At 44.1% G+C, this 12,602-nt stretch overlaps 1 protein-coding gene across 1 annotated transcript in view; it reads right to left on the reverse strand.

Annotated features, from left to right (window-relative positions):
• Nucleotides 1-2,121: 2,121 nt before the first annotated feature.
• FKBP9 (FKBP prolyl isomerase 9) overlaps nucleotides 2,122-12,602 on the reverse strand; it is a 51,481-nt gene continuing 41,000 nt past the window's right edge. Inside the window, exons 8-10 of the mRNA XM_073678276.1 lie at nucleotides 4,487-4,632; nucleotides 3,957-4,120; nucleotides 2,122-2,732 (exon numbers count right to left, since the gene is read on the reverse strand). Of these exons, the coding sequence (XP_073534377.1) occupies nucleotides 2,550-2,732; nucleotides 3,957-4,120; nucleotides 4,487-4,632 (493 nt within the window). The 3' untranslated portion in view covers nucleotides 2,122-2,549. The remainder of the gene's footprint in view (nucleotides 2,733-3,956; nucleotides 4,121-4,486; nucleotides 4,633-12,602) is intronic.

A 12,602-nucleotide genomic window follows, 5' to 3' on the forward strand; every position in this document is an offset into this window, starting at 1 on the left:
GGAATGGTGCCACTAATATAAGTTCCATGTTCCTAGTATTATAGTTACTAGCCGCTGTCTTCATCTGTTATCGGCGCTGCTCCGATTGTCTTCGACTTGTGACCTACCAGATCGCTCCAGTGTTTGCTGGGCGATCCGGAAATCACAACTCAATGTAAATCTATGAGAGCCAGAAAGAGGCCAGTCCAAGACTCTCATAGACTTACAATGACCATTGTGACCATTACCTCTGACATCCAGTCAGTCAGATATTGCGGTCACAAGATGGTGGAGTGGGACCGAAGAGGAGCCGGGAAGAGTAGAAGACTGCGGCTGGTAAGTATAATACTAGGGGCAGGAAACGTACATTGGTGGGACCACTCCAGGGCTGAAAGAAATGAAAACGCTGGAGTGGTGCTTTAAAATCACATGTGAATCATAGCCTCATGGAAACACTACTTCATCCCACTGAGAAGGAATAGCTTTTACTGCAGAAATCTACAACACCTGGATTCTTTCTTTCCTTTTATAAGAGTAATGAAATTAGTCACATGCGACTCACGGTCACTATGCAGCGTTAGCCGAACTCCACATGTACAGTGGGTACGGAAAGTATTCAGACCCCTTTAAATTTTTCACTCTTTGTTTCATTGCAGCCATTTGGTAAATTCTAAAAAGCTCATTTTTTTCTCATTAAAGTACACTCTGCACCCCATCTTGACTGAAAAAAAACAGAAATGTAGAAATTTTTGCAAATTTATTCAAAAAGAAAAACTGAAATATCACATGGTCATAAGTATTCAGACCCTTTGCTCAGACACTCATATTTAAGTCACATGCTGTCCATTTCCTTGTGATCCTCCTTGAGATGGTTCTACTCCTTCACTGGAGTCCAGCTGCTGTGTTTAATTAAGCTGATAGGACTTGATTTGGAAAGGCACACCTGTCTATATAAGACCTCACAGCTCACAGTGTATGCCAGACCAAATGAGAATCATGAGCTCAAAGGAACTGCCCAAGGAGCTCAGAATTGTGGCAAGGCATAGATCTGGCCAAGGTTACAAAAGAATTTCTGCATTACTCAAGGTTCCTAAGAGCACAGTGGCCTCCATAATCCTTAAATGGAAGAAGTTTGATGACCACCAGAAGTCTTCCTAGACCTGGCCATCCAGCCAAACTGAGCAATCATGGGAGAAGAGCCTTGGTGAGAGAAATAAAGAAGAACCCCAAGATCACTGTGGCTGAGCTCCAGAGATCAAGTAGGGAGATGGGAGAACGTTCCACAAAGTCAACTATCACTAGAGCCCTCCACCAGTCGGGCCTTTATGGCAGAGTGGCCCGACGAAAGCCTCTCTTCAGTGCAAGACATATGAAAGCATAGAGTTTGCTCAAAAACATATGAAGGACTCCCAGACTATGAGAAATAAGATTCTCTGGTCTGATGAGACGAAGATAGAACTTTTTGGTGATAATTCTAAGAGGTATGTGTGGAGAAAACAGGCAATGCTCACCACCTGCCCAATACAATCCCAACAGTGAAACACAGTGGTGGCAGCATCATGCTATGGGGGTGTTTTTCAGCTGCAGGAACAGGACGACTGGCTGCAATTGAAGGAAACATGAATGCGGCCAAGTACAGAGATATCCTGGATGAAAACCTCTTCCAGAGTGCTCTGGACCTCAGACTTGGCCAAAGGTTCACCTTCCAACAAGACAATGACCCTAAGCACACAGCTAAAATAACAAAGGAGTGGCTTCAGAACAACTCTGTGACCATTCTTAACTGGCCCAGCCAGAGCCCTGACCTAAACCCAATTGAGCATCTCTGAAGAGACCTGAAAATGGCTGTCCACCAAAATTCACCATCCAACCTGACGGAACTGGAGAGGATCTGCAAGGAAGAATGGCAGAGGATCCCCAAATCCAGGTGTGAAAAACTTGTTGCATCATTCCCAAGAAGACTCATGGCTGTACTAGCTCAAAAGGCTGCTTCTACTCAATACTGAGCAAAGGGTCTGAACACTTATGACCATGTGATATTTCAGTTTTTCTTTTTTAACAAATTTGCAAAAATGTCTACATTTCTGTTTTTTTCAGTCAAGATGGGGTGCAGAGTGTACATTAATGAGAAAAAAAATGATTTTTTTAGAATTTACCAAATGGCTGCAATGAAACAAAGAGTGAAAAATTTAAAGGGGTCTGAATACTTTCCGTACCCAGTGCAGGCATAGAAGGAATGTAAATTATTACTACTTGTATTGTGAATGACCATAGTCACGGAATAACAGTGACAATCTGCCTTTCAGGTATAAAATATATAGAGACAAGTATTTATTTTCTAAACATTTTTTTTCACAGATTTCTGGTTGGTTTTTAATTTGAGATTGGAACCTGAGACAATTTTACTGTCATAACCTCATAAACCATACCCCATATGGAGTGTTGTATGTGGTGCCAATGTTCTCGTATTCAGTGATTTATTCCATCCATTCACCAGTTCACATAATTGTACCTGGTCACCATCTCACTAAGCTTTCACAGTGCATTCGGAGATAAACCCTGGCTGAATGTTACAGTTCATCATGTCTTTCTTTATCCTCTTGGTCTTTTAATTTGAACTCTGCTTCTGTTATTTTGCCATCTTCATTTCGATCCTGGTTTTTAAACATGTTCTCTATAATCTTGGCAGCATCAAAACCAGGGGCTAGTTTTCCTTTACCCGTTTCAACCTGGGCTTTAATGTATTCTGAAAACTACAAGAGCATAAGTTAAGAGTCAACACATTTCTCATCAGTTGTGTGAAAGACAAGTTCAGAAGGTAAAGATACTAATAGCTATGAATGCACTCTTAGGTGCACAGAGTGACTTCACATAAGGGTATGGGCACACAACCTTTTCTTTCTGGTGGTAGAACCGCCAAGTTATTGTAGGTGAAGCTGCTTCAGGAAAAAGCCGGGGGTCTTTTTTCCTTTACTGACTTCACTGGCGGCTATGTTTATTTCACATTATAGTGTAGAGTGGCTTAATAGAGAAAGACATCCATAGAGTGAATGTGTTACCTCTTTTAACTCTTTCACGGCTTCCGAACCCTGGAACGGTTAAGAGGAGTGCCATTAGACTGAATATGTGCACAGCAATGTTATTTTGACATTGCTGTGCACCAAGTTCATTTTTTGGAGAGGTTTTGCAGTGCTTTTTCAGGAGGAGTTTTAGACATATCCTAAGGGTGTATGTATAAGTAGAGATGCTTAAAAAATAATTTACAACTATTAGACAAGTGGGCATCGGAATCAGCAGAAATCAATGGCATGCGCCGTCGTACTACTCTCTGGCCTAGAATTTGGATCTGAAAACCCTTCTTCAGGACACGTATGGGGGTCATGTATGTTTAATTCTTAACTAATTCGCTTCCTGTGATAAAAGTAAAAAAATCTATACTGTTAATTGCTATTGGAAATGCATGGAGCTCCATACATAACCTATTTTAGCATCCAATGGAAAATGGCAGAATTTTAGAACCATCATATTCCTACAATATACTAAGACAAGGAACCCTTGGCATGCCTCTGCTGCACAATAATGGCCCATGAAGCCCTAACACCACGGCCCCACTATCAGTATTTGGCCAGTATTTGGTCAGTATTGTTTCTCAGGAGTGGGAGCCAAACCAGGAGTGGGTGATGAATTCAGAATTGGTGACTTGTTTCTATTATACCTTTTCTCTGATTGTTCCTCATCTGGTTTTGGCTCCCACTCCTGAGAAAAAATACAGACCGAATACTGACCAAATACTGATAGTGGGGCCCGTGGCCTAATGCCTCTGCTATTTTATTTCTGGTTTTGCTTTACCTTTTACTGATTCACACATCCAAAAATAGAGCAAAGATACGTCCCTACTTACACAAAGACAGTAGCGATGCATTGCTTTGTGTAGATAAAGCCCAGTAATACTCATTACATAGATATCTGACACATACCTCTTGCAAAGATATCTCCACATTTTTATCTTTGTCAATCTCTTCAAACAGATTTGCTACCACTTCTCCATTCCATATAAACATGTATCCATCAGGTAGGCCAGGTATCAATTCCAGCAGTTCAATGTTAAATATCAAAACTGCACTTCCGGGCACTTCTCCCTCTGACATATGACGGAAAAAAGAGAACACAGAGTTTCATTGTCATTTTTCATACGATAACTAAATGTAAATAGTCATGATAGATAAGACCCTGTTCATATAAGCATCATGGATTCAGTCCACAATGGAGCCATAATAGTTATGCCAATCTATTTTCAAATGGATATTAACAGACCCCCCAACCTATAAGTGGGTCTGACAGTGTTATGTCAAGGTTCTAGTATTTTTGACAGCACTATTGGAGCTGTAGTATTTTGGAGGCCAAGAAGACTGTTGTGGTACTGTATAGTTACAAATACTGCAGCCCTGATGAAAACCTAAAACAATAAAATGTGTACAAGCTTGAAAATGTTTTTTAGCATACTCACCTACTCCAGCTTCTCCATAACCAAAATGTGGAGGAATAACAACTGTGCGTTTCTCTCCGACACACATGTCTCGCAGTCCAATGTCCATTCCCATTATCACCTGTCCAGATCCAAGAACAATGTTGTATGTTTTTCCATATTGGTGTCTAAAGAGAGAAGCTAGGATCAGGGACTTGTGCGTACTGTAGTCGGATACCATCACATACATCATAAGTTACTATTCCAGATGTAACAGCTAGGGCAGAACAGGCTTAGTTGTTAGCTACAGGTTGAGTTGTAATTTTGCAAACAGTTGCAACAAACAGTTACACTATAAGTAGCAAATAAAAGTTATTCAAGTTAAGAAAGCTATAAAAGTGGACCTTTAAAGAAAAAATAGTGCACACATACAGTTAATAGTTATAAATGGATAGGATTTAGGCTACAGTCATACATCTCTCTGCCCTTATCCATATGTACGTCACTTGACAAATGGTAAGGTTTTAATATTAGAGTTAGGACTGTCCCATAAGGGTTGCCGTGACGTGGCAGGATAGCTTTTACATTATTTTGATCAAAATTATGTTAATAAATAATGAAGGGTATTTAGTTATTATTTTTGCACTGTGCGATTTACCCAATTTACTTCCAGTTAGTTGGGTATTTTGCTTGTCTTTGGTTTTTCTTTGTCTAGTGGCCTTGTGTGAACATGCATTTACATTTTGCATGCACATCAATTTATGTTTCAGTTCAGACTTCTAGGTTTTTTCTTTGTAGTTCAGTGTGCTTTAGTGCATATAAGGGTGTGGCCGCCCTTTGTCTGAGCTGAAATGTTCATTCTGCCCCAGGTCTATGCTTCTACTAGGGGGTCAGTCTCTCTGCCCTTATCCATATGTACGTCACTTGACAAATGGTAAGGTTTTAATGTTAGAGTTAGGACTGTCCCATAAGGGTTGCCGTGACGTTGCGGGATGGCTTTTACATTATTCTGATCAAAATTATGTTAACTAAATACCCTTCATTATTTATTATTATTTTTGCACTGTGCGATTTACCCAACTTACTTCTAGTTACTTGGGTATTTTGCTTGTCTTTGGTTTTTCTTAGTCATACATCTGTGTGTAGCTCTACGAGTATGGACCTGACGTGGGTCTCCTGACCCTATTTCGACAGTTTTATGGCTATATATGAAGCTGTCGAGTTTGGGTTAAAAGACCCGCGTTCGGCCCATGCATCGCAATCTGCAAGGACCACTACACACGGATGTGTGATTGTAGCCTTAGGCCACAGCCCTACTATCAGTATTTGGTCAGTATTCGGTCAGTATTTTTTCTCAGAAGTGGGAGCCAAAACCAAGTGAGGAACATTTAGAGAAAACCTAAAATAGAAACAAGTGCAGCAATTCTGCATTTATCAACCACTCCTGGTTTTGGCTCCCACTGCTGAGAAAAAATACTGACCAAATACTGATAGTGAGGCCGTGGCCATAAGGTGATAATATTAAGCCTTTATTTAAGAGCCTCATTGTTTCAGATCTATATGGGCTGTGAACCACATATGGAAAATAATTCACAGTACAATGAATATTAAAATCTATAATGTAATCATACAAGTGTCCCTCTGTCTGAAGCCTCTACAGACTGCGCAAGCGCGACGCGCGTGCGCAGTCTGGACCCCACAGAGGGACGCAACCACATCCTAAAAGAGGAGTTTAGGATGAGGATTGTGGCCTTGGAGATCGCGGTATGCGTTAGCACTGAATGCATACCGCGATCTCCGGCCCCCTAACAACTCACCTATCCGGGAGACCGAGCTGTGTCTTCGGGCCGGTTACCGAGAGATGAATGTGCCGTCGGAATCGGCGCATGCGCATAGCGATATCCAGCGGCATTTTACTGAAGACACATTTGCAGTATGTCTTCAGCAAAATGGCACTGGACAGTGAGGTATGGGCACGCGCGTACTCCGGCGCGACACTCCTCCCCCGGCCTCCGGCAGAACAGGACACCGCAGAGCTGGAGCACAGGGAAGAAAGGTGAGTAGGTGTTTTTTTTTTTTTTTGTATGTGTGCAGCGTGATAGGGATGAGGAGTGCTATACATACCAGGATTGGGGGGTGAGGGGGCCACACATACCAGGATTGGGGGGTGAGGGGGCCACACATACCAGGATTGGGGGGTGAGGGGTACCACGCATACCAGGATTGGGGATGAGGGGTACCACGCATACCAGGATTGGGGATGAGGGGTGCCATGCATACCAGGATTGGGGATGAGGGGTGCCATGCATACCAGGATTGGGGATGAGGGGTGCCATGCATACCAGGATTGGGGATGAGGGGTGCCATGCATACCAGGATTAGGGATGAGGGGTGCCATGCATACCAGGATTAGGGATGAGGGGTACCATGCATACCAGGATAGGGATCTGGGGGGCCATGCATACCAGGATAGGGATGAGGGGTACCATGTATACCAGGATAGGGATGAGAGGTACCATGCATACCAGGATGAGGGATGGGGTACCATGCATACCAGGATAGAGATGAGGGATACCATGCATACCAGGATAGAGATGGGGTACCATGCATACTGGGATGGGGTACCATACATACCAGAATAGGGATAAGGGACGGAGTACCACGCATACCAGGATTGGGGATAAGGGGTGCCATGCATACCAGGATTGGGGATGAGGGGTGCCATGCATACCAGGATTGGGGGTGAGGGGTGCCATGCATACAGGATTGGAGGTGAGGGGTGCCATGCATACCAGGATGGGGGTGAGGTGTGCCATGCATACCAGGATGGGGGTGAGGGGTGCCATGCATAACAGGATTGGGGATGAGGGGTGCTATGCATACCAGGATAGGGATGAGGGCAGCACATAACAGGATGGGGGAACAGGATTGGGGAGTGTCCAGTGCCATCAGCTGAAAACGGACCTTATAAAGTTGTATTAATAACAAAGAAAGTGTCTAGTGCTAGCAGCTATAATGATTATAAAGTCATATATAGGCTAATGATATCCCACTGTAAACTTGTGACATAAACTGAGCAATTCACATATCTCATATCACATATGTCGTTCTAACCAGAGCAGAAGGCACTGTGAGACGAAAAATACAATCCAGATCCTTTCTCAATCTGGCGATAAACTTACAGGAGAGAGTAGTGTCCCCGTGGTGCAGCGCCAGGACTACAACTTTATAAGGTCCGTTTTCAGCTGATGGCACTGGACACTTTATATATATGGCTCTATAATTATTACAGCTGCTAGTATTAGACACTTTCTCTGTTGTCGTACAACTTTGTAAGGCTCGTTTTCAGCAGATGGCACTGGACACTTTATTCATAGTTGCACTTTATGAGAAAGGAATTCGGATTCTGTGATTGATTAATTATACACTTTAAGCTCAGCAATAATATAAATTCATTGGTGTTAACTAATTCTATAGGATTGAGACCTATGTAATAAATCCTGGTACTGAACATTTTCCTCCTGCTTAATTTTAAATGCAATCTTTTTTAATGGATTAAATAAAGGAATTTTTTTAAAAGTAATATGAATTGTCTATACTCTATTTTCCCTCTACCTATATATGTAGTGGGTGTTGTGTGATACATGAGAGGACAATTGCAGAATGCTGCGATTTTGCAGCGAGACTCGGCTCACGTGCACCCACACAAGTCTATGGGTGCGTGTGAAACATCGGACTGCACTCAGAGGTCATCTCTGTGCAGTCCAATACACGGCGAGTCAGTCCATGGAGGAGATGGAGAAATTACTTTCTCTGTCTCCTCCGCACCTGTGATGCAATCCTCTCATGCGAGAGAATCGCAGCACAATAGCATGTCACTCGGCTCCCGCTTAAAGCAGAGCAGGAGCCGAGGGTCATTAGCATATCGCATCCAATGCTCTCGCATTGCATGCTGTACCCCCAGGGCTGCCACCAGGAATTTCAGGGCCCCATACTGGCAAAATCTTCAGGTCCCCTCGAGACTTCGCCCAAGCTCCACCCCAGCTCCGTCTCCACCCCTAGAACCTTCCACAGTCCCACCGCTCACTCTTGAGCTCAAAGAATCTTGAATCATGAGCTCAAAGGAACTGCCAAAGGAGCTCAGAGACAGAATTGTGGCAAGGCACAGATCCCACCAAGGTTACAAAAGAATTTCTGCATTACTCAAGGTTCCTAAGAGCACAGTGGCCTCCATAATCCTTAAATGGAAGAAGTTTGGGACCACCAGAAGTCTTCCTAGACCTGGCCGTCCTGCCAAACTGAGCAATCGTGGGAAAAGAGCCTTGGTGAGAAAGGTAAAGAAGAACCCCAAGATCACTGTGGCTGAGCTCCAGAGATGCAGTAGGGAGATGGGAGAAAGTTCCACAAAGTCAACTATCACTGCAGCCCTCCACCTGTCAGGCCTTTATGGCAGAGTGGCCCGACAGAAGCCTCTCCTCAGTTCAAGACATATGAAAGCCCGCATAGAATTTGCTCAAAAACACATGAAGGACTCCCAGACTATGAGAAATAAGATTCTTTGCTCTGATGAGACGAAGATAGAACTTTTTGGTGATAATTCTAAGCGGTATGTGTGGAGAAAACAGGCAATGCTCATCACCTGCCCAATACAATCCCAACAGTGAAACATGGTGGTGGCAGCATCATGCTATGGGGGTGTTTTTCAGCTGCAGGGACAGGACGACTGGTTGCAATTGAAGGAAACATGAATGCGGCCAACTACAGAGACATACTGGATGAAAACCTCTTCCAGAGTGCTCTGGACCTCAGACTTGGCCGAAGGTTCACTTTCCAACAAGACAATGACCCTAAGCACACAGCTAAAATAACAAAGGAGTGGCTTCGGAACAACTCTGTGACCATTCTTGACTGGCCCAGCTAGAGGCCTGACCTAAACCCAATTGAGCATCTCTGGAGAGACCTGAAAATGGCTGTCCACCAACATTCACCATCTAACCTGAGGAAACTGGAGAGGATCCGCAAGGAAGAATGTCAGAGGATCCCCAAATCCAGGTGGGAAGAACTTGTTGCATCATTCCCAAGTAGACTCATGGCTGTACTAGCTCAAAATGGTGCTTCTACTCAATACTGAGCAAAGGGTCTGAATACTTATGACCATGTGATATTTCAGTTTTTCTTTTTTAATAAATTTGCGAAAATTTCTACATTTCTGTTTTTTTTCAGTCAAGATGGGGTGCAGTGTACTTTAACCGGTTCCCGACCGCCCACTGTACATAAACGTCGGCGCTGCCTGGGCTCTGTGCAGCGCCAACGTTTAAAAACGGTGGGTGGTCCCGCAGCGCTCAGGACCCCCAGGGTCCTGCTAGCGCTGCAGTACCGGTTCAGAGCGATAGCTCTGACATGTGGCATCATGGGGACCTGATTGGATCAGGTCCCCATGATGTTAACCTGTTCCTATCTTTTAGATGCCGCAATCCATAGCGATCGCGGCATTTAAAAGATAGTGACAGCCGGTGGTCGGCGATCGGGACCCCCCACATACCTGCCAGCGGCGGGGATCCCGGTGCTGTGACCTCTGACATCATCGAGACCTGATTGGCTCAGGTCTCGATGATGTCAGCGTCACACCAGCCAATCAGAGAGTTCACCAGGGAAGTTTGTTTTAGCAACAAACTTTCCCGGGCGATCTGGCTGATAAATACACTGTTTCTCCTCCGATCTCAGTGAGAGAGCAGAGGAGAAACACTGTGACAAGAGCTTTCAGCCTTGCCACAGTAAAAGTGAAAAAAATAAAAAAAATAAAAAAGAAAGTAAGAGTTAGGGTTAGTCAGTCCTGTCAGATCTGTCAGTCCTGTCAGATCAGTCAGTCAGTCCTGTCAGATCTGTCAGTCAGTCCTGTCAGATCAGTCAGTCCTGTCAGTCAGTCAGTCCTGTCAGATCAGTCAGTCAGTCCTGTCAGATCAGTCAGTCAGTCCTGTCAGGTCTGTCAGTCAGTCCTGTCAGATCAGTCAGTCCTGTCAGATCAGTCAGTCAGTCCTGTCAGATCAGTCAGTCAGTCAGTCCTGTCAGTCAGTCAGTCCTGTCAGATCAGTCAGTCCTGTCAGATCAGTCAGTCCTGTCAGATCTGTCAGTCAGTCAGTCCTGTCAGATCTGTCAGTCAGTCAGTCCTGTCAGATCAGTCAGTCAGTTCTGTCAGATCAGTCAGTCCTGTCAGTCAGTCAGTCCTGTCAGATCAGTCAGTCCTGTCAGTCAGTCCTGTCAGATCAGTCCTGTCAGATCAGTCAGTCAGTCCTGTCAGATCAGTCAGTCCTGTCAGGTCAGTCAGCCCGGTCAGTCCAGTCCGGTCCCGTCCTTTCAGTCCGGTCCGTTCAGTCCAGTCCGTTCAGTCCAGTCAAAAAATATAAAAATAAAATGGCCCGTCAGACTTATACCGCAGAGGAGGTGTATGCCCTGCTATGTTCTGACACTGATGACAGTGCAATCTCAGATGGAGATATGGATTTTGAGGGCTTTAGTAGTGGCGACACTGAGAGCTCAGAAATGAGCAGTGATTCTGGTCCATCCTCAAGCCCAAGGACCAGTACAGCAATAGGGGCAAATAGCGCTACTGGAGAAACGTCTCCAAATCAGGGAACACTGCCCAGTACAAGCGCTGTCCCTGCTACTAGTGAATTGGCGCACGCCAGTGTACAAGGGGCGTTGCCACATGATCTAGCATTTCCCAGATGGGAGGCTTCGGATTCGGCTGCTCCATTCAGCCCTGATTTCAACGCCATTCCTGGTATAAATGTGGAGGTGGAAGATTTTGGACCAATTCATTTTTTTAATTTGTTTTTTACAGACAGCTTTCTAGAGCATATTGTCGTGCAAACAAATTTATATGCATCCCAATTCATAAGTCAGAATCCACGATCTTACTATGCTAGGGCAAATTTATGGACACCAACTAATGTCCCGGAAATAAAAAATTTTTTAGGACTTACATTTGCCATGGGGCTTGTTAAAAAACCGAGCATTTGATCCTACTGGTCCAACCACCCTGTTCAAGCCACCCCTATGTTTTCAGTCGTTCTGCCTAGGACCCGTTATGAAATGCTCATGCGGTTTTGGCATTTTAACGACAATAGTCAATGCCTGCCCAGAAATGCCCCAGAACATGACAGGTTATATAAAATTAGACCCATCATTGAAAATTTGTCAGAAAAATTCTTAAGCCTCTACACCCCAACACAAAATATTTCTATAGATGAGTCCCTTGTAAAATTCAAAGGAAGACTGCACCTCAAGCAATTTATCCCATCTAAAAGGGCAAGGTTTGGAATAAAGCTCTATAAAATGTGCGAAAGTTCAACCGGATACACATCCGCTTTTCGCATATATGAGGGGAAAGATAGCCAACTAAACCCACCAGGATGCCCTACTTATCTGGGGACATCTGGAAAAATTGTTTGGGAGCTGATAAGTCCATTTTTTCAAAAAGGCTACAATCTATATGTGGACAATTATTACACCAGTATACCCCTATTTAAAAGTCTGGTTGAACACAACATCGGGGCTTGTGGGACCATCCGTAAAAACCGTCAGGGGTTTCCACAACCATTGGTCAACCAAAAGTTTCAAAAGGGGCAGTCAGGGGATGTACGCAACGGAGAGCTGCTTGCCCTGAAAAATAGGGATAAGAGGGATATTTTTGTCCTCAGCTCGATCCACACAGATGCCACAAGGGCCACTGTAGGACTAGAATCCACCACTCCGAAGCAAAAACCTGTGTCAGTCATTGACTACAACAAACACATGGGGGGTATCAAGAAAGTCCTATACCTGGTATAAAAAGTTGGTTATTTATTTGTTTCAGGTGGCCACATACAATTCTTTTGTGTTGTACAAAAAAGCAGGAAATTCAGATCCTTTTCTTGATTATCAAGAAAAGGTAATTGAAAATCTTGTCTTTCAAAGTGTTAGCCCCGCTCATCCATTAGAATCTGAGGATGTGAAAAGACTCACTGAGCGACATTTTATTGCACTTATTCCAGCAACGGAAACAAGAAGGAACCCCCAGAAAAGATGTCGTGTATGTACTAAGAGAGGAATGAGGCGTTATACCCGCTACTATTGCCCACAATGCCCATCATTGCCAGCCTTATGCGTCACTGACTGC

The sequence above is a fragment of the Phyllobates terribilis genome, unplaced genomic scaffold (genome assembly GCF_046119375.1).
Source record: "Phyllobates terribilis strain yellow unplaced genomic scaffold, ASM4611937v1 Scaffold_4__5_contigs__length_816908805, whole genome shotgun sequence".
Lineage (NCBI taxonomy): Eukaryota > Metazoa > Chordata > Amphibia > Anura > Dendrobatidae > Phyllobates > Phyllobates terribilis.